Source organism: Hippopotamus amphibius, chromosome 1 (assembly GCF_030028045.1).
Source record: "Hippopotamus amphibius kiboko isolate mHipAmp2 chromosome 1, mHipAmp2.hap2, whole genome shotgun sequence".
NCBI classification, from domain to species: Eukaryota; Metazoa; Chordata; class Mammalia; order Artiodactyla; family Hippopotamidae; genus Hippopotamus; species Hippopotamus amphibius.
In genome coordinates, this window is record NC_080186.1 from 43,130,915 (window position 1) to 43,154,805 (window position 23,891).

At 34.4% G+C, this 23,891-nt stretch overlaps 1 protein-coding gene across 4 annotated transcripts in view; it reads right to left on the bottom strand.

Annotated features, from left to right (window-relative positions):
• The window catches only part of NRDC (nardilysin convertase), a 101,736-nt gene that overhangs the window by 26,709 nt on the left and 51,136 nt on the right, over positions 1–23,891 (bottom strand). For all 4 annotated transcript variants that reach the window (XM_057710572.1, XM_057710570.1, XM_057710569.1 and 1 more), the window contains 9 exons: positions 18,700–18,795; positions 17,533–17,655; positions 15,550–15,607; positions 13,758–13,831; positions 12,315–12,384; positions 9,922–9,999; positions 8,312–8,432; positions 8,172–8,230; positions 7,859–7,913 (listed from right to left, as the gene is read on the bottom strand). In XM_057710572.1, the coding sequence (XP_057566555.1) occupies positions 7,859–7,913; positions 8,172–8,230; positions 8,312–8,432; positions 9,922–9,999; positions 12,315–12,384; positions 13,758–13,831; positions 15,550–15,607; positions 17,533–17,655; positions 18,700–18,795 (734 nt within the window). The remainder of the gene's footprint in view (positions 1–7,858; positions 7,914–8,171; positions 8,231–8,311; positions 8,433–9,921; positions 10,000–12,314; positions 12,385–13,757; positions 13,832–15,549; positions 15,608–17,532; positions 17,656–18,699; positions 18,796–23,891) is intronic.

The window sequence follows — 23,891 nt, forward strand, 5'->3', positions numbered from 1 at the left end:
GAATAAGGAAAAAAGAACGAAAAGAACTGAAGACAGCCTAAGAGACCTCTGGGACAATGTTAAACACACCAACATTCACATTATAGGGGTCCCAGAAGGAGAAGAGAGAGAGAAAGGACCCGAGAAAATACTGGAAGAGATTCTAGTTGAAAACTTTCCTAACATGGGAAAGGAAATAGCTACCCAAGTTCAGGAGGCACAGAGAGTCCCAGGCAGGATAAACCCAAGGAGAAACATGCCAAGACATATAGTAGTCAAACTGACAAAAATTAAAGACAGAGAAAAGTTATTAAAAGCAACAAGGGAAAAATGACAAATAACATACAAGGGAACTCCCGTAAGGGTAACAGCTGATTTCTCAGCAGAAACTCTGCAAGCCAGAAGGGAGTGGCATGATATATTTAAAGTGATGACAGGGAAGAACCTACAACCAAGAATACTCTACCCAGCAAGGATCTCATTCAGATTCAATAGAGAAATCAAAAGCTTTACAGACAAGCAACAACTAAGAGAATTCAGCACCACCAAACCAGCCCTACGACAAACGTTAAAGGAACTTCTCTAAGCAGGAAACATAAGAGAAGAAAAGGACCTACAGAAACAAAAATGAAACAATTAAGAAAATGGTAATAGGAACATACATATTGATAATTACTTTGAATGTAAATGGACTAAATGCACCAACCACAAGACAAAGACTGGCTGAATGGATACAAAAACAAGACCCATATATATGCTGTCTACAAGAGACCCACTTCAGACCTAGGGACACATACAGACTAAAAGTGAGGGGATGGAAAAAGATATTCCATGAAAATGGAAATAAAAAAAAAAGCTGGAGTAGCGATACTCAGATTAAATATTTTAAAATAAAAAATGTTACAAGAGACAAAAAAGGACACTACGTAAAGATCAAGGGGGGACTCCCTAGGTGGCGCAGTGGTTAAGAATCCACCTGTCAATGCAGGGGACACGGGTTCGAGCCCTGCTCTGGGAAGATTCCACATGCCGCGGACCAACTAAGCCTGTGCGCCACAACTATTGGGCCTGTGCTCTAGAGCCCATAAGCCACAACTATTGAGCCCATGTGCAGCAACTACTGAAGCCCACGCACCTAGAGCCTGTGCTCTGCAACAAGAGAAGCCACTACAATGAGGAGCCTGCACAGCACAATGAAGAGTAGCCCCCGCTCGCAGCAACTAGAAAAAGCCTGTGAGCAGCAATGAAGACCCAACACCACCAATAAATTAAATAAATAAATAAATAAATTTATTAAAAAAACACAAATACAAATAAAGATCAAGGGATCAATCCAAGAAGAAGAGATAACAATTATAAATATATATGCACCCAATATAGGAGCAGCTCAATACATAAGGCAAATGCTAACAACTATGAAAGAGGAAATCGACAGTAACACAATCATAGTGGGAGACTTTAACACCCTGCTTACACCAATGGACAGATCATCCACACAGAAAATTAATAAGGAAACACAAGCTTTAAATAACACAATAAATCAGCTTGATTTAATACATATCTACAGGACATTACATCCAAAAACAGCAGATTACACATTCTTCTCCAGTGCACATGGAACATTCTCCAGGATAGATCACATTTTGGGTCATAAATCAAGCCTTGGTAAGTTCAAGAAAATTGAAATCATATCAAGCATCTTTTCTGACCACAACGCTATGAGATTAGAAGTCAATTACAGGAAAAAAATTGTATAAAACACAAACACATGGAGGCTAAACAATACACTACTAAATAAGCAACAGATCACTGAAGAAATCAAAGAGGAAATCAAAAAATATCTAAAAAACAAATGATAAGGAAAACACAATGATCCAAAACCTGTTGGATGCAGCAAAGGCAGTTCTAAGAGGGAAGTTTATAGCAATACAATCCTACCTCAAGAAACAAGAAACATCCCAAATAAACAATCTAATGTTACATCTAAAGGCACTAGAGAAAGAAGAGCAAACAAAACCCAAAGTTAGTAGACAGAGAGAAATCATAAAGATCAGAGCAGAAATAAATGACATAGAAACAAAGAAAACAATAGCAAAAATCAATAAAACTAAAAGCTGGTTCTTAGAGAAGATAAATAAAATTAATAAATCTCTAGCAAGACTCATCAAGAAAAAGAGGGAGAGGACTCAAATCAATAAAATTAGAAATGAAATAGGAGAACTTTCAGCGGACACCGCAGAGATAAAAAGCACCATAAGAGACTACTACAAGCAACTCTATGCCAATAAAATGGACAATCGGATGAAATGGACAGATTCTTAGAAAGGTATAACCTTCCAAGACTGAATGAGGAAGAAACAAAATATGAACAGACCAATCACAAGTAATGACATTGAAACTGTGATTAAAAATCTCCCAACAAACAAAAGTCCAGGACCAGAAGGATTCACAGGTGAATTTTATCAAACATTTAGAGAAGAGCTAGCACCCATCCTTCTCAAACTCTTCCAAAACATTGCAGAGGAAGGAACACTCCCAAACTCATTTTATGAGGCCACCATCACCCTGATACCAAAACCAGAAAAAGATACTACAAAAAAAGAAAATTACAGACCAATATCACAGATGAATTTAGATGCAAAAATCCTCAACAAAATACTAGCCAACAGAATCCAACAACACATTAAAAGGATCATACACCATGAGCAAGTGGGGTTTATCCCTGGAATGCAAGGATTCTTCAACATATGTAAATCAATCAATGTGATACACCATATTAACAAACTGAAGGATAAAAACCACATGATCATCTCAATCGATACAGAAAAAGCTTTTGACAAAATTCAACACCCATTTATGATAAAAACTCTCCAGAAGGTGGGCATAGAGGGAACCTACCTCAACATAATAAAGGCCATATATGACAAACATCCTTCTCAATGGTGAGAAACTGAAAGCATTCCCTCTAAGATCGGGAACAAGACAAGGATGTCCACTCTCACCACTACTACTCAATATAGTTTTGGAAGTCCTAGCCACAGCAATCAGAGAAGAAAAAGAAATAAAAGGAATCCAAGATGGAAAAAAAGAAGAAAAACGGTCCCTGTTCACAGATGACATGATACTATACATAGAAAATCCTAAAGATGCCACCAGAAAACTACTTGAGCTAATCAATGAATTTGGTAAAGTTGCAGGATACAGAATTAAAACACAGAAATCTCTTGCATTTCTATACACTAACAATGAAAGATCAGAAAGAGAAATTAAGGAAACAATCCCATTCACCACTGCAACAAAAAGAATAAAAATACCTAGGAATAAACCTAACTAAGGAGATAAAAGACTAGTACTCAGAAAACTATAAGACACTAATGAAAGAAATCAAAGATGACACAAACAGATGGAGGGACATACCATGTTCTTGGATTGGAAGAATCAACATTGTGAAAATGACTATACTACCCAAAGCAATTTACAGATTCAATGCAATCCCTATCAAATTACCAAGGGCATTTTTCACAGAACTAGAGCAAGAAATCTTACGATTTGTATGGAAACGCAAAAGACCCTGAATAGCCACAGCAATCTTGAGAAGGAAAAATGGAGTTGGTGGAATCAGGCTTCCTGACTTCAAACTATACTACAAGGCCACAGTGATCAAGACAGTATGGTACTGGCACAAAAATAGAAAGGAAGATCAATGGAATAGAATAGAGAACTCAGAGGTAAGCCCAAACACATATGGACACCTTATCTTTGACAAAGGAGGCAAGAATATACAATGGAAAAAAGACAGCCTCTTCAATAAGTGGTGCTGGGAAAATTGGACAGCTACATGTCAAAGAATGAAATTAGAAGACTTCCTAACACCATACACAAAAATAAACTCAACATGGATTAAAGACCTAAATATAAGGCCAGACACTATAAAACTCCTAGAGGAAAACCTAGGCAGAACACTCCATGACATACATCAAAGCAAGATCCTTTTTGACCCACCTCCTAGAATCATGGAAATAAAATCAAGAATAAACAAATGGGACCTCATGAAACTTAAAAGCTTTTGCACAGCGAAAGAAACCATAAATAAGACTAGAAGGCAACCCTCAGAATGGGAAAAAACAGTTGCCAACGAAGCAACGGACAAAGGATTAACCTCCAAAACATACAAGCAGCTCATGCAGCTTAATACCAAAAAAGCAAATAACCCTATTCACAAATGGGCAGAAGACCTAAATAGACATTTCTCCCAAGAAGACATACAGATGGCCAACAAACACATGAAAAGATGCTCAACATCACTCATCATCAGAGAAATGCAAGTCAAAGCCACAATGAGGTATCACCTTACACCGGTTAGAATGGCCATCATCACAAAATCTGGAAACAACAAATGTTGGAGAGGGCGTGGAGAAAAGGGAACTCTCCTGCACTGTTGGTGGGAATGTAAGTTGGTACAGCCACGATGGAAAACAGTTTGGAGGTTCCTTAAAAAACTAAAACTAGAACTACCATATGATCCAGTCATCCCACTACCGGCATATACCCAAAGAAAACCATAATCTGAAAAGAAATATGTACCGTAATGTTTATCGCAGCAGTACTAACAATAGCCAGGACATGGAAGCAACCGAAATGCCCATCAACAAATGAATAGATAAAGAAAATGTGGCATATATACACAATGGAATATTACTCAGCTATAAAAAGGGATGAGATGGAGCTATATGTAATGAGGTGGATAGACCTAGAGTCTGTCATACAGAGTGAAGAAAGTCAGAAAGAGAAAGACAAATATTGTATGCTAACTCATATACGGAATCTAAAAATGGTACTGATGAACTCAGTGACAAGACAAGAACAAGGATGCAGATGCAGAGAATGGACCGGAGAACTTGAGGTTTGGGGGGGCAGGGGGTGAAGGGGAAGCTGAGATGAAGTGAGGGAGTAGCATAGACATATATATACTACCAACTGTAAAATAGATAGCCAGTGGGCAGTTGCTGTATAACAAAGGGAGTTCAACTCGAGGATGGATGATGCCTTAGAAGACTGGGACAGGGAGGGTGGGGGGGAGTCGAGGGAGGGAGGGAATACGGGGATACGTATATAAATACAGATGACTGAACATGATGTGCCTCAAAAAAAAAAATTTAAAAATTAAAAAAAAAAAAAAAACAGACAGTATGGTACTGGCACAAAAACAAAAATATAGATCAGTGGAATGGGATAGAAAGCCCAGAGATAAACTATGGTCAACTAATCTATGACAAAGGAGGCAAGGATATACAATGGAGAAAAGGCAGCCTCTTCAATATGTGGTGCTGAGAAAACTGGACAGCTACATGGAAAAGAATGAAATTAGAACACTCCTTAACACCATACACAAAAATAAACTCAAAATGGATTAAAGACCTAAATGTAAGGCCAGACACTATAAAACTCCTAGAGGAAAACATAGGAAGAACACTCTTCGACGTAAATCACAGCAAGATCTTTTTTGATCCACCCCCTAGAGTAATGGAAATAAAAACAAAAATAAATAAGTGGGACCTAAGGAAACTTCAAAGCTCCTGCACAGCAAAGGAAACTATAAGCAAGACGAAAAGACAACCCTCAGAATGGCAGAAAATATTTGCAAATGAATCAACAGACAAAGGACTAATCTCCAAAATATATAAACAGTTCATCCAGCTCAATATCAAAAAAACAAACAAGCCAATCAAAAAATGGGCAGAAGACCTAAACAGGCATTTCTCCAAAGAAGACATACGGATAGCCAAGAGGCACATGAAAAGCTGCTCAACATCACTAATTATTAGAGAAATGCACATCAAAACTACAATGAGGTATCACCTCACACCTCTTGGAATGGGCATCATCAGAAAATCGACAAACAGTAAATGCCGGAGAGGGTGTGGAGAAAAGGGAACTCTCTTGCACTGCTGGTGGGAATGTAAACTGATACAGCCACTATAGAGAACAGTATGGAGGTTCCTTGAAAAACTAAAAATAGACCTACCACATGGCCCAGCAATCCCACTGCTGGGCATATACCCAGAGAACACCATCATTCAAAAAGGCACATGCACTCCAACGTTCATTGCAGCACTATTTACAATAGCCAGGACATGGAAGCAACCTAAATGTCCATCAACAGATGAATGGATAAAAAAGATGTGGTACATATATACAATGGAATACTATTCAGCTGTAAAAAGCAACACAACTGGGACATTTGTAGACATGGATGGACCTAGAGAGTGTCATACAGCGTGAAGTGAGTCACACAGAAAAACAAATATCATATATTAACACATATATGTGGAATATAGAAAAATGGTACAAATCAACCGGTTTGCAAGGCAGAAATAGAGACACAGATGTAGAGAACATATATATGGACACCAAGTGGGGAAAGTGGGGAGGGTTGGAGGGGAATGAATTGGGAGATTGGGATACCAAACTGTATACGCTAAATATATGCAGTTTACTGTATGTTAACTGTTATCTCAATAAAATTTCTTTTAAAAAAACCCCCAAAATTTATAGTTACCAAAGGGGAAAGGGATGGGGGGACGGATAAATTAGGAGCATGGGGTTAACAGACATAAATTACTATACATAAAATAGATAAGCAGCAAGGATTTACTATATAGCATACGGAACTATATTCAATATTTTGTAATAACCTATATTGGAAAATAATCTGAAATATATACATATATACATATATATCACTGAATCACTTTGCTGTATACCTGAAACTAACACAATACTGTAAATCATCTATAGTTCAATAAAAACAAAAACAAAATACAAAAAACAACAAAAAAACCATTATTCAATAGGCTGCATAATAAATATTTAACAGTATTGTTTCATGTTAAATTTCCTCAGCATGACAATTTTAGTGAGGTTATGTGAGAGAAAATATTCGTTTATAGCATGTTAAAACCACTGAGAGGTGAAGTATCATGATATCTGTAAGTAAAACTCAAAAATACACACACACACACACACACACACACACACACATACGAAAAGAAGTAAGAAAGAAGAAAGAAAATATGGCAAAATATTAAGAACTGGTCAATCTAGGTGAGGGATATACTAGTGATCATTGTACTACTAGGGTGATTTTTCTGAGAGTTTAAAAAGATGAAGATATGAAATATTATTCAGAGGAGGGGTCCATAGGATTCAACAGATTTCCAAAGGGATCCAAAGCACAGAAAGGGTTTTTAAAAACCCTGCTCCAAACTCCTTACCTTTCAACTTTGCTTTCATATACCCTATGCTATAGACATGTCGAATCATTCACTTTTTCACAATACCCCAGAGTTCCTTACTTATGTGCTTCTGATTGCTTAGAATATCTAAACCTTATTCATTTTTTCATTCTGAACTCAATTCAAATTTACTACATCCACAAAGCCTTCCCTGTCCTATTCCAATCAAGGCAAATGCTTTCCTTACCCTGAAAGCACAAAGCACACTATTTCTAACATTATATATGGTAATTATTTCAATCACCTTTTAAAATGTCTTCACAATATTTGAATTCCCAAAATATTAAGCTCTCCATGAATGTTTATCAAAGGGATCAAAGGGATAGATGAAATGACTACATACATGAATGACCGTCACACAACATGATCTGTGTCAATCCGCCTAATTCTCTCACTGTTACTCAATATAAATACTCAAAAACACAAGAGTTAATTTTCAGATAGCCTCAAGGCCATCTTGAGACTCACATGACAGAGAGTGGCAGAATTAAAACTCCAGTGACACTTCCAAAAAGAGGAACAATGTCCACACCAGTTTCAACTTGGTCACAGATAACATTCAAAAAGAATTTGACTTCCAGTACCTGTTCTTGGTAATGAAATTCATTATCCTCAATTTTCTGAATCTCTTCAAAAATTCTGTGAAAGAAGAAAATTATAATTAGAAGATAAATTTCTCATTAGAATCACCAGCAAGAAAAGAGAAGTATGAAAATAAACAGACTGCCCACATAAACCTAAATCTTCAATGTACATTCACATGTAGAGGGATAAGGATATGACACCAGTAAAGGGAATTAAGCAAGAAATGCCTGGAAAACCATCAGGGCAGGACTAAAGCATGTCTGTTGGCAGCCTGAAGGCTAAAACATACTAGGATTGACTCTTGGCCTTTACCTTTTTTCTGGGCCTAGTTTCTGCAGCATTTTTAAATACTGGAAGACAGTATGAGCAACCTAAAAACAAAACATCTAATTATACTTTTGCATACTGTGATATCTATATAATTTTAAAAACCCTCCACTTCAATTATTTACCTCATAGAAATGTTCATAACCCTCATCAGTCAAGGTAATAGAAATGCTGAACACTGAATAAGTAGAATTTTGCTCAAATCCTGTCTCACCATTTCCACCAAATAGTGCAAGAGCCCAGCACCTACAGTTAGGAGAAAAAATTAATCCAATCAACATCTTACAAATACTTCTAATTAACAAAAGAGGTAGGCTTTCTATGTAAAATTTGGGAAGCCCAGGCTTTGAAGCAAACATGCCTTCCAACAGTAAGTTTAAAAAGCACAAATTTTTTAAAAAGTACATAGCCTCCCAAGGAATTGTAGTGCACACAAAAATGACCAGAAGGAAATAAGAGCCATATTTACTTCTTTAATGGAAACACTAATATTACAACATAGTAAAGCATTAACAGTTTCATGAAGCCATAGTAATTTTTTGTTGAAGAGTACAGCACAAAATATTAAAAGTATGCTTGCTGGGAGGCATCTCTCTCTCTCCGTTTTTGTTTTTTGGGGTTTTTTTTTTTTTTTGGCGGTACTGCTCAGCTTGCAGGATCTTAGTTCCCCAACAAGGGACTGAACCTAGGCTGCAGCAGTGAAAGCACAGAGTCCTAACCACTGGACCACCAGGGAATTCCCCTGAGAGGCACTTCTCGTATCCATTTTTGAACGGTCTCCCAAGAGAAGCCTTAAAAAACACTTCAGATACTTCCCTACTTAGAATGTTAAATGAGCTCTTTGAGACCATCAGCTAACCTGCACAGGTAATCTAGGAAAGAATCAAAAAGACTATTTATCTTTTCCTGACTAGAATAATCCTGGAAGTCTAAAATAAGGAGGGAGGAGGCCAGAATGAAAAATTTGAAATTCTAATAAAGTTCAGTAAGGTAAAAAGGTTATGCAAATCTCCAATCATATTACATTTATTGTGTAAGGCATATATGTACTTAACGTTATTCATTTTTTTTCTTTTATAATAACCCTGCCCTCTCAGCTTTCTTTGAATAATCTACTACGCATCAATATTTTAAAGTCTTATTTAAATTTCTCATCTACCTTCCATTCTTGAATAGTATATAGAAAAATCAAGCAAGGAATTACTTTAATGTGTTTTGGTCCTGATTCTAAAGCTATACTTCTATTATTTGGCTAGGCAACTTACACAAGTGCTTAAATGCTTTAGGAAACATTCTGCTAACATGGTTGTATATACTGTTGTCCCACATATTTATATGATTTATCTGCCCGATGAAGTTTTCATTAAAGTCCACCTTCTGGGTTGGGAAAGACTGGAGATTCACAGTATTTAAATAATTGACTTCATTATTATTCAAATCCAAATTTTTGATTAGAGCTAACTTTTCATGTAATTCTGGACTCAGTTTATGAATTGAAAAACTCTGTGTACAACTATAATACTTCCAACATGGGCTAAGGTAGCTTCCAAGGAAATACACAAAGATGATATGGCCATTAAAATAGTCTAGGTTATGAAGAGACTTTAATTAAGCATTAGATTTAATTCTAGGCTTCCTGGCAGATAAAGCAAAAAAAGAAAAGAATGGGTTATATAACACTTGTCCATTATTTTTCAGAGATTGCTACACTGAAAACACTTAATTAAATACTTGCTTTTTTCTAAGGTAAGAAAGAATGCTGCCTTTGCCTTCATGTCCAACCAGCCAAGAGATATAATGAAGTGGCTTCACCCTTTAAAAAAAAAAGTTAAGGTCAGAAATTTTTAGAAAATCTTACTTCTGAGATTGATATTTGAGAATGTGATTGTAAACTTATTTTCACATAAATTCCACTAAATATGAAATTATAATTAATTTGACAGCAGCAAGATAAAAACAGAAAACATGGTAAAATTTAACTTCTTCATCTGAAATCACTGAGTGAGTACAAACATTCCAAAATTTAAGGTTACTACTTTTTCTTTTGTAACAATCTTACTTCTTTTCATGGTAAAATCTTTCATTTTTTTTTTCACTCAAAAAGGAAATGATACAGAATCTTTATCATTTTAGAATCTAACACAGATATGAATCATTCTGTATCCTTAAAAGTTTTCAGCATTGTATCAGGCTCTGTGGTAACTAAAATGTGTTGTTTTAAGGGTCAGAAAATCAAGCTTATAGTTTTAGTTTTTCCTTTAAGTAAGTGCATGATCTTGAGCAAAAGACTTAATTTCACCCTATTTTCTTTTTCTCTTCACTTGCCTATTTATTCAGACTTTTCATGAAAATGGAGTAACAGGTGTAAAAAATGATTTCTTATATAATAATACACATTAATAGTCTGAGTAGTTGTTTATGTTATTCACATTATCTTTTCCCACTGGTTTCTACTATGATTTGGGAAATATACCCCTACCAAAAATATAGAGAAAAATCAAGGTAAGAAATCAAAACATTCTCAAATTTTAAAGAATTATACTCAGTAAACTCTTAAAAGTCATGGTTTAAAACATGAATTTGAAGAAAAAAATATGAATGACATATTTTAGATTACATCTATCCTAAAACTGATATAGAGGAGCAAATCAGTTAAAGAACGAATCCATCTGAACATATAACATTTGCATCTGAACAAATCTAACCGTACTGTATTTGGTAGCTCTGGAGGGAGAAACACTTGCTTCTTTGTAAAAAAAAAAAACAATTGTTTCTCCAAAAGCTGATTTACCGGGAGTTCACATATTTGGGATAAACATCAGGTTAAAACAAACATACAGTTTCATTAAAAAAAAACAATAACTGGATCAAAATATACAGAAATGGTAACAGTCTTTGGAAAACAGAATCATGGATGACCTTTTTCTACTTTTCAGTAGTTTCCAAGATTTCTACAATGAATTACCTTAGTAATCAGGCAGAGGATAAACAAGGCTTTGTTAATTAATAAGAAATGCAAAAAAAGAAGTATACATAGTACAATTCCATTTCCATAAAAAAGATATGTGTTATATTTTCATTACTTTATTTTAATCTCTGAAAGATATCTAAACAAACTATTAATGTTGGGCATATCTTTGAGGACAGAGGAGAAGCAGAGCTTTACTTTTTACTTAATACTCTTTTGTCCTCTATTTTACAACCATGTTATTTTTATAATCAAAATTTTAAACAAATGGAATAAACTTTTAAATATGCATATAATCATTTTAACATTTTTTGGGGATACTTTAACATAACTACACAATCAATGGACATTACTTCTTCCTATATTATTCTTGCACTAAAAAAAAGCAAGGAGACAATACACACATTCTCTGCTTTCTCAATGGAGGCATACTGTTCTTGTCAACTTCATGGGACTTGATTGTTAAAAGCATGTTTTACTGAGCTTAAGCAATACACATTACTTTTCTTTCCTTCTGCTTGTGTGTGTCTCTTCTTGGGTTTGTTTTATTGTAATGGTTTTAGAAACTTAAATTTTTATCAGTTCATTAGCATTTGTGTCTAATGAGAAAAGCATTTGTAGCCACTAACTGATCATTATCTTTAAAGAGCTTCTTAGTTCATGCATATTGCTCATGTAAGATAAGTATACAAATAAACTGAAATGTTTTCCTAATTTCTAAAAATCTGACCTAACTCATTCCCAGCTCAGGTAAGTCCTTGAGATTTACGCTGTATTGTATTTCAGGCTCAAAATTATTTAATTTTACTTTTGACAAGATCAAACCAAATGGTCACCACTCACAAATAAATCATAAGCTAATATATATTTGTGCTCACAGTACTAAAGAAAATAATTACAAAAGGTAGCATTCACCCTAAGATACTTAATTTCAAAGACTCAGTAAAGGCAACTAATTATAAGAAAACTGTAGCTTTTATGCCCAAGAAGATATTAAAATATATAGCAAAGGCTTGAACAATCCAGGAGTAGTGAGATCCCAGTTTACCATGTTACCTGTGTTTATAAATCCAGAATGCCCAAATTTAAACCATTTCGTATGCTTTTAAAATATGATTCTCTCAGTAACTAATGGAGTAAATTTGCCTTTGAACTCTTACCTGTAATGTTGCTGTTGAGGGGGAAGTGCCCATGTGATGGTCAGAGCATGAATTTTTCTGATTGGAACAACTGAACAAAAATATTTTTCAGAAGAACAGATGTAAGTGTTTCTCCATAACTTATATATATACTATGTTACATGAAATTTTTTAAAATTCAATATATTTCATCCTCCAATAAGCAGGGGAAAGTTTAAATACAATGCAATTATTTTAAGTTGCCAATTTTCCAATTTGAATAATGCAATTTTGTAAATTTCTTTTCAATTTGATTTCACAGATAGAGAAGGCGTGGATAAAAGAACTATGAAAACAGGAACACCCCTAAGGATGGATCCCTTCTTGTAAGAATGGGTACAGGACTAGGAGTCAGGAGACCCATGGCTGAAATCCAGCCCTACTGCTATCTTGCTATCTGTGTATACATGACCTTAAGAAAATCACCTGCATTTAACTCCTTTTGAATCTGTTATGGTATGATGAGCGGGGTAAGCTGAAGTAACTCTAAGATTCTTCCCATGCTACTATTCTGATTCTTTGAAGAGAACATCTACAGCCAAAAAGAATACAACCAAAAATAAGTTGTCTCTGGCAAGAGTCAACTTCGATAGAATGGAGCCAGCAGCAGATAGAGTGTGACAAAAGTCATTAGTCAGTGGAAGGGAAGGGGAAAGAGACTGGCAATGGGTTAAAGGAGAAGGAGAAGGAAAAAACTAGGCAATTAGGAGAAAGAAAAAAATCTGCCATGATAAAAAGAGCAAAGAAAGAGAAATGGTGAATTAGGAATGTTTTTGCAATATTCACTATGGGCAAATTGTTAAGTAAATTATAGCATAACCATGTGATGACTCATTGGGCAGTTATTATAATATTAAATGAAATAAGCAAGAGATAGAGTGCATATACTTTATAATCTCAACTATGTTAAGAAAATATACCTACAGAAACTCAAAAGGAAATTTGCCAAAACCACTTCTCTGGATGGTAAAATTTAAGGTTGACTCCCCCAACCATTTTTTTTTTACACTAAATTTGTCTTCATCTAACAAAAACTGGTTTTATAATGAAGATAAAAGGAAATTATTTCCAAGGTGTTTTTCCATCCTCTATTTTTCTCTTTTAAAGGCAAAAAAGAGCAGAATACAGATAAAACAAAATAGGAAAGAAACAAAAAACCAAGAATAAAAGGGAACAACAAGAAAATAGGGAGAAAGCATGAAACAGACTCAAGTAGCATCAAGGCACCAGACCAATGAAACTGCTACTAGTTAAGTGGCCTGCTATCTGTCACTAGTTGGATTTCCATTATCTATCTACTCCCTTTCCAATCCAGCTGTACTTTTTGTTGTATTCTCATTTTCAAAGAAAATTGGCAGCCTCAATTAAGTTCTAGAGAATGTGCTAAAGTTATTTCAAACAGTTTTAAACCTTTGGTTCACGAACCTCTATAAAGTTTGTTAAATGCTGGTGTGTCAAATGGATCCGTTAAATGGCCAAAGTTTGGTTTGGGTAACCCACTGAAAATAAAACAAATACATTAAAATTTAATTGGCAAAAGCCTTTATAAGCAGTATCTTTAGGGATGCCTAAACTGATAGGTATTTATAATCTATTCTACATACTCCTGGCTGAAAAGCATTCTAGGCATAAGCAAATAGATGGCAACAAAGCCACAAAATCCTGAACTACAAAAACTATCCTTAACCTCGGCCCCAGTAACTCAAATACTTTTAAAACTCACAGGAGACAGAAAACAATGAATTGAAGGGACCGCTCCTCCCAATATTTACTGCCTCTATCGGCCCCATTCAACTTCAGTTCTCCTCTTAATATGAAGCCATTGCAGAAAGAAAACTTATACTAGAGATATGTTTTTAATCCAACAAATATATATGGAGTGATTCTTAGGTATAAAGTATAATATTAGCCACTGTGGTATCTGAAACACTTGGACTCTTCCTTCTAGAGGCTTCCCACCTGGTTGAATATATTGTAACTAATATTTCTTCTAAAACATGGTCAAAATGAATCAGTATTAATTACCTAGAAGACATTTTAACCTGTCTGATTAAGGAACCAAAGTTCTTAGTGAATAATATTTAAAAGAGTTTTTTAAAATTTTTATCAGGAGTTGATTGACAAGACCTAATAATTCCCTCTATTCAATATACCTCTGGTTTTATTAGTAAAGTTTCACAGTGAAACACATTTCAATCTGCCATTTGACATTTCCATAGCTAATACTCACTTCTTATCAAAACAAACAAATAAAAACAAATTAAACAACCCCATAAATTTGGCAGACTTTCATTATCTTTCCATACTTAAAAGTACTGCTAATTATCAATGGTAATTTACATAAAGCCAAAATAATAACCAATCAGTTGTTACTACAAATTATTCCAACATTTTTAAAGCTAATTTTTCTATTATAAATTTAAAACAAACTGTCTTGGAATGAAGAACTGGAAAAAGTCTAGCTTACTCACCTGATGTAAGAAAAATTAAGCTAATTTCATTTAGTTTACTAAAATGAAAACTGTTAAGAGTGGGAAGAGAGACTTATTTGCTTGAGAATTAAATTTTTTATATTCTTTGCAACAAAAATGTAACAATAAAGTATCTTTTAAATATCTGTATTATTTTGATGAATTTGAGGTGGACAAAAAAAATAGTAGGTTTCTGAACTGGAACCCTACATCCAATTTCTAATAAAAGGAAATTTGATTCAACTACAATATGCAATAGGCTTTTCAGGTAATATGTAAAGTCAATCATCATCTACAAGATTATTTCTTCTGTGGGAGAAAAGCATTCCAAGTTCTAAACAACTGACTTAAAAAAACAAACCTTCAAAACATAATTTGTTCCAAGGCAGGGGATACGTATATGTATATTCTACCTCTCAATACAAATTTGCTTTCATATCATAGTTTCAAGCACTGTACAGTAACAGAAAAGCTCTGAATAAATGTAAAAAGAGGAATAAATTCTTCAGAATTACTGTTTACTATAAGTTTACAAGCTTATAAGTTTTGAACTACAGAAAGTATGGAAATGTGGGTTCTCATCTTAGTTTTCCCACTCAAAGGCTGTGTGATCTTGCTAAACTACTTTAGGTCTTAATTTAATCACCTGTTTTAAGAAAATAAACTAAAAGCAAAAACCTTTGGAAGCCATACAAGAAGATGTGGTCTCTTTATAGGTGTATGATTTATGAAAATAAATGTCTTACTTGTTTGGTATCTGAGAGAAGATTTCAGTCACCCATTTTTCCAAAGTATCCAGTGTTTCTTCATGGAGAGGGCAGGAAGGAGACAGGGAAAGGCAATGTTGTTATTAAAGGTAGAAATGCAGTTAGATTTTGCACAGATCTTTAGCTATAAAACAAAGTAATACTTTAATTTGGGCATCACTTACCACTCCTTAACCAGTAATCAGTAATAGGAAAAAATAACAATATTTAAGAAAACCTTGAGACACATATAATTTTGTTAAGACTCCTTTATTCTTTCTCCCTGGCGAAGACTCCTTTATTCTTTCTCCCTGGCGAACTCAGAAAAAGCGCGCAAGTAGGAAAAAAAAAAGTTTTTGTTTATCATTAGGCTAGAGTAAAGGACCAAGAGATAGGAATACATCAATCATCTTCCTACCCCATTCCAAAACTTACTTCCTCTAGGAAGTAACTAACCTACACCACCCTTCTCAGCAGCTCATCAGTACTATTACACTCCATTTAATTTACACCTGCTGCAGTTTTAACATGTGTCTTCTTAGGTTGATATGATTTCTATCTTCTTTTGATTCTTATATTTCCTAAGAAATTCTTTTGAAATTTCTAGTAAAATAGGAGATCTAAATGAAAAAGGAAACCTTTTAGCTTTATCCCAATGACTCATCACCATCACTGGATAGTATTTGTTAGTCCCACCAGATGCATGGCTTTCACTAATTCTCAAAGGAGATGCCCCAGTATATAAAATGCAAGAAGCAAATTAGACTAATCAAGTTCTGAATTTACTCTATGCTGTTTATATTGATATTTAACTCTTAAATGATACAATAAATGCTAAAGCTCCAAAATCAACTGACACTACATTGGACAAGTTCTCTTATCAAACAACCGGGGCTTATTTTAGAAATCTGCAACAAGCATTAACATGCTCATATCTGCTATCACAGAAGAAGAGAATGTAAAAGAACCAATACCCAGTTTAAGAAAAATGCATGTTCATGATAGATTCGGAAACAAAAATTAACTAAAAATTGCAAATTAATATTACATACCAAATACAGAATTGCCTATCTTAATAAATGTTGTAAAAGGAATCTAGAAGCACATTTGTAGTTTGAATGCCATATCATATGTGTAACTTTATGTTCAAGTCAACTTTAGTGGACTAATTTTGATCCTAAATACAAAAATGTTTTATAATTAAGTGCCAAGTCAGCTCTGATCTTAATTTTGACAATGAGAGAGCAAAATTTTATAAAAATGAGAGTCAAAAAAAATTAAAAAATAAAGAAAAAAAGGAGAATCACATTAGGGTGAGAGGACTAGTTTTTCAAAAAGAAAAATGCAAACCATAGGGTACTGATATATCAAAATGAACAGTTCAGCAAATGACTGACTTTGAAAAATAGCCTAAGGAGTTTAAAATGTAAAGAAAACAAAAGAAAGGTACTATGATATCTTTAATGAGAAAAGTTGACAGTATTTTCAGTAATGATAAAAGAAGGAAAATAGTAGAGGTATTGACCAGTATTTTTACATTTATGGTACTTCTGCTAGCATCACCATCATAGACTTCAATTAATCATGCCATTTTACTAGGCCCTATGTAAGGATGAAAAAACACTGTCCCTATAAGAGTTTATGATTAACACAGATTAAAGGCAAAACCAGAGATAACAGAGGCAGCAGCCAAATGTGGCAGAGAAGACCAATTCATGATCTATTAGTACATTAATAAAGTCATAGACTAGCCTGGAGTTAAGACTTATGTCTATAAGAGAAAAGACATTCACCTGAGAATCAGATGACTTTCTGCTTCCCTGCGTTATGCCTCTTCAAATTCTTATTTCCTTTAGTTCATATTAGGATCAAGCACTAAAAAGTATTATAAACTAACAGTGTACTGCAACATTAATATGACAGGCAAATCCTAAGAAAGCACTATTTCCAAGTAATTCTAAGGGTCACAGTAGACAACATTACCTTTGGATTGAACCACTAAAGTCATGTAATGAGCAGAATAGTAATGCATCCAGAATTCTCTCAGTCTAGCATGTGTATCAATATTATTTCTTTTTGGCTCATGTTTGAGAGTCTCTGCATTTCCTATAAAAAGATGGAAAAGATTACAGAGCTAAGTTTACTTTGTTAAAAGTCTCCATACAGACAATGCATCCTCTGCTACTATATATAACTAATGAAATAGCCCAAGTGACTCAAAATATTGAAACAATGTATAATAATAATAATAATAATGACAAAAATTCACAAGAAACAATTTCAAAGTATATTTTAACACATAAGGAATTAATCTCTAGTTGGCAATACCTTAACAACAGTAATTGTCTTAAGCTTCCTTTCTTAAACATTAAACATTAGTCTACTATTAGGTTTTATCTCTGAATTATTTTAGTAATATTCTTTATAATTCTTAAAAATAAACCACATAAAGCAAGGATGCCATATAAAGTGTATATAACTGTACAAACAAGCAAATCATCCTTTGAATGAAGTACCATTTAGATCAACTCATTCCAGATTCTACTCTGTGGTCAAGAAGATTAACATAAGGCTATAATAGCTGAATTCTAACACTAAGTAAAAGCCATTATGAAAAACAGATACCATTTAAACAGATTACCAGTTAAACAAAATTAGGTCACAGTTCAAAAACAACTAAAGAAATTATTGCTGAATCTCTGCTAATAAATGGAAATGTCAGACTGGGGTACAGCACATACTTTATAACCAGATAAACAGAGGTTCAAATCCCATATCAACCACTATCATATTTAAACAAATTAACTTCTCTGAGCCTGTTTATCTTTAAATGGAGATTATAATGGTACCCAGCTCATAACATTGTTATGATGATTGAATGGGATAATTCATGTAGTGTTAGCAGAGTATCTGGCACCCAGAAAACATTCATGAAATGTTAGGTGCTATTTCCTCACATATTCAATGTTCGAGAACCAAATACAGGCATGCTTAATGACTTTCTATTTGAAAAGCTTCCTATCTACCCTAAAAGGTAAAAGGTACCTAGCTACCCTACCTTTAAAACCTTCCATTCTTTATAAACTTTTCATACTCTCAATCTTCCTTAACTAGAAAATATGAAACAAGATGAAGTATTTAGTACCTTACCCCAAAAAAATTTCCCCATAGGATGTCCAGGTCTAGCAAGGCTTCCAAACAACATTTCCTTCCTGTTTGCATCAGAGGGTCTTGCAAGTTGATATTCTGTCAGTTTTAAGGAAACACTTTTAATAAAATGAAATTCAGTATCTTGCTTTATTATCTGGAAATTCAAGCTTAAAGAACTGAAAGTAAGGAAGTAACAAAAATTAATTTTATGAATAATGTGTAGTGAGACTGAAGCAGGGAACTCAATAATCTAAGACGAGTCCTATGACTTATCATGTTCTGTAACTTTGGGTAGTCAATTCACCTTTCTAGAGATTTTCCCTTATTTCCAAATGAAACAGGTAGTTAATGATCTGAAGGTTTCACCTCTAGCATGTGAGAACTAAAATATTGCCCGCCATTTCAGTAAACTAAAGCTGTTGCAGTCATCAAGCCATCACATTACAGCCACAGGGATGGTGAGCCCTGAGGAAACTCAGGATGAGAAAACATGGGGATACTGGCCCCAGTAGCTGAGGTGCCTATCAAAGGAATGCTTTCAGAGAGCCCAGACTCTTGCATCTTCCCATACAGAGAAAAGGGCTAAATTCCTTAACTTGAGATATCTCATTTTCTTTTATTAACAGTAATCTTCTGATGTTCCAGCTACCTGGTCTTTGGTTGCAAAAAAATTCCTATACATTCCGTCTCCCCCCCCTTGCCTCTTTGGAACAATTTTCTCAGCGTTATCTGAGATGCTGTGTCCTGGGCTTGAAGTCCTCAGAAAATCTGCCAAATAAAACATAATTCTCAACTTTTATTTAGGCTGTGCATTTTTTTTTCAGTCAAAAGATGCTATGTCCAAGATTTTATTGATGAAAGTGCTAATAAAATGTTAAATCAAATTCCTTATTGTCCGGGAACTTTGTCACATATATTGTTTAAACTTCCCCAAAGCCAACTATGTTGGTAATAAAGTATTAATAGTTAAAAACAATCACTTTGAAGTCAGAAATATCTTGGCTAGAATCCAAGTTCTGCCATTTACTAAGCTATACAAACTTGAGGAAGTTATCTAACTTTCCTGATTCTATTTCTCATCTATAGAATGGAGTTACTTGTACCTAGCTCACAGGATTCTTATAAGAATTAAATAAGATACATTCCTGGGACTTCCCTGGTGGTGCAGTGGTGAAGAATCTGCCTGCCAATGCAGGGGACACAGATCCAAGCCCTGGTCTGGGACGATCTCACATGCTGCAGAGCAACTAAGCTGGTGTGCCACAACTACTGAGCCTGCGTTCTAGGGCCCGTAAGCCACAACTGTTGAGCCCATGTGCCACAACTACTGAAGCCCATGCACCTAAAGCCAGTGCTCCACAACAAGAGAAGCCACGGCAATGAGAAGCCCACGCACCACAAATGAAGAGTAGCCCCTGCTCTCTGCAACTAGAGAAAGCCCATGTACAGCAATGAAGACCCAACTTAGCCAATAAATTAATTAATCTTAAAAATATATATATATATATTCCTTCAACAAATATTTACTGAACATCATGCAGCAGGTACTACTAAACTAGCTGCTGAAGGTAGAAAGTTCAGAATCAAAGCAGAGGCAAGATCTTAGGCTGAAGAAATAAGGAAGAAACAATTTTTGAAAGAGCTTTAAGCCTCAGTTTCACTGTATGTCAAATAAGGATAATGGAGGTAATTATCATAATAATACACATAATAAGTGCTCAATAAATGTTAGCTATTATTTATCATAGGAGCAATGGTAAGGCATTACAAAATTTTATAAAGAGAATAATATTACCAGATCTGGACTTCAGTAAGTTCATTCTGGTTGTAAATGTGGAAGCAAAAGTATAGACAGGAAAACTGATTAGGAGCCATCACTGTTATACTTGGTAAAGAGAGTAGAAACTAAAGTGGTGTCAGAAGAGATGGAAAGAAGCAGAAGTATAATTCAAGAAAATACTTCAGTTATAAGCCATGAAGTCTAAACCAAAGATGAGAGAGTAAAAAATATATATACATTTATAATTTCCACACCTGGAAAACATATATATTAAAAAATATATACACAGCTTCAACAGAGTAAATTTTTAAAATCTCTGTAAAAAATACGAAGATATGGCTATAACACAGAAGAAACAATTCCATTATTAAGTGTGACAGGCTGAATAACGGCCCCCAAAGATGGCCACATCTTAATCTCCAAAACCTGTGAATGTTACCTTATGTGGTAAAAGGTACTTTGCAGTGTGATTAAATTAAGCATCTTGAGAAGGGGAGATTATCCTGGATTATCTGGGTGGTCCCAATATAATCATAGGGTCCTTAAAAAAGAGAGGTAAGAGGATAAAGGAAAAAGATGTAAAGACAGAAGCAGAGGTCAGATAGCAAAGAAGATTCTATACCCCTGGCTCTGAAGATAGTGAAAGGAGCCACAGTCTAGGAAAGTAGCTGGCATCTAGAAGGTAGAAAAGGCAAGGAAACAGATTCTCCCTTGGAGCCTCCAAAAAGAACGAAGCTCTGAGGAAATATTTTAGACTTTTGACCTCCAAAAGTTAAAGAAAATAAATCTGTTGTTATTTTAAGCCTGAGTTTCTGGTAATTTGTTACAGCAGCAACAGAAAACTAATGGAGTAGACACACAAACATATCTTAAAAAAGTGACTTAGAACCTCCTACAACTGATAAAAATAGAATATAAATACTGAACACAGAGAATACACTCAACCACTTGATTATATAAAAAAGGTTTTGGCCACACCCTCAATCTCAATTACTAAGGTACACTATGTAGGCAATTACACATGCTTATGTAACAGTATGAACAATCATTAAAACAAAGAGCTCATCATTAAGAATAATTTTTTTCTCTACAATCTTCTTTTAGCAATAAGTTAATCCCATTTTAAAACCTACCCTGTGGACACATGTGAGCTTCTGTTATTTTTTTTTTTTTTTTTTTGAGCTTCTGTTATTAAACGTATTCAAGAAAATTATAAAACACTGAACAGATCTATCTGCATTGTGCAAATAAATACTTATAAATTTATGTGTATAACCACTCCACTGAAAGATTAGACCAAAAACAGACTGTCAACGCAGGGCAGTGACAAAGTAATGAAGGTAAAACAAGATAATAAATTAAAAACTCAGGAAAGAAAGAATCTCTTCCATAAGCAGATGGAGAGGAATAAAGGAAAAGGAAAAGGAAAAGATCAATCTACCAGGAATAGTTGAACTTTCTTTCAACTCGTCTCACATTGAATGGGCCATCCAAGCATGCAGGCAACTAAAAACATGCAAATGAGATGAGAATGATAGAATAAAGACTATTACATCTGAATAGAAGAAAATAACATCTGATTATTGAGCTTTCAAAACTGCTTAATAGATATCATTGATTATTTGCAGATACTGATTTTGGAAAAAGAAAAGCTAAGAGGTATGAATATAATACTGACTTAGACCTGGCCTAGAACTCTTAACTCTTAATGGTCTGCATACTATACATGTTAACATGTAAAACTATTATTTTGTGGTTTTAGCCAAGATAAATTTACAGTGTTCACAATAAATCAGTATCTATCAGCGTGTAAATATTGAGTCTCCAAATGATCTTGTTGTATGTTCACAGAATCTAAACTTTGCTCTTATTTATAATTTTCTGGTGTCATAAATGCAAATAAAAGAATAATAAATCAAACAATATGCTAAAAAAAACTGGTTAATGAATACTAATTTATTACACCAGTTAAAATTTAAGACCTCTTCTCTCTCCCTAACCTCAAGTAAATCCCTCATACTCAAAAGGTTAAGTAACTAATGTATCTAGCTATTTATATCAAATCACAAATTGAAATCTAGGTCTCCTATCATCAAAAACAAACAAAAAAACAGAGCCTTTAGCTTAAGTTCATCTTAAACCAAAACCACTTATTGTATGTGTGTTTGTACATATCATATATCACATATGTATGTGTGTGTATACTTATATTTCTGCATAATAGTCAAAATATAATAAAATATATTCTGAATTAAACTTGTAAAATTAGACATTTAATCTTTTTTTTTTTTTTGGCCACACCTCACAGCTTGCAAGATCTTAGTTTGCCAATCAGGGATTGAACCTGGGCCCCTGCAGTAAAAGCATCCTACCACTGACCATCAGGGAATTCACTAGACATCTAACCTTTTAAATGCCAATTTCAACCCACTTGAGAAACTGTATAAAGAAAAACACACTTGAGAGAATTAAAGACACAGAATATATAGTTCCTAGCTTCCAAAAAGTAGGGAAGGCTTTTAGAGTTTTCCTTAGTTATTTTGGTTTTTCATGCATTCAACAAATATTTATCTCAGCCTATGAAGAAAATAAATCCTTGATAAGGAGCTACTAGAGCTAGGAGGAATCTAACTCCATCCCACCCTCTTTTATAAATAAACTGAAGGTCACAGTGAGTGACATTTCTATAAGGAAAATACAGTTTGCTGATTTCAAGACAGATAGTTCTTTTCAGCCATCTGCAGTTTACTAAGCCTACTGAATGCAATAAGTGATTATCAGATCTAAACACTGAATCAAGCCAAGAGGGAAAATGCTACAAAAGGAGAAACTAGTACAGAGACCTGGCCTCTTCAGCTGTGCAAGCCAAGCCTAACCTATATGAACTAGAAGTCCCCCCAAGTCTACTATTACATGTTTCTAATGATAAAATAAGGAAGCAGGGTTAATCTGCAGTGGTGCTATTTATTGGTACTCTGTAATTAAGGGATATTTTTAGCATATCTCTCTAATGAACCCTCATCCTATAGAGACACACAGCTTTCCTTATGGTCTTCAATCCTGAAATCATAAAGATAAGAAAAACTGTCAAAAAAGTAAAATTAAAAGTATTTCCTGCTCAGGAGTTTAGTTTCTTCATCTATAAACACATCACAATTGTTTTTGGAACTACAGAAACTCAACCCACAAAGCACTGACACACAGAGATAAAAAAAAAAAAAAATAAGCTATTTAAATACCAGGATGGTGCTTAAAATAAAGTCCCAGAGAAAATATCTCCTCATGCAAAAAGAGTATGTGAACTTTTAAAGTTTTAACACCCAGTATTAGCTCTAAGAATTAGGCTCTTATCCTGCAAAAGGTCGGTCACTGTGAAAAAACCCTCAAAAAACAAAGGCTGAAAAATAAAAAA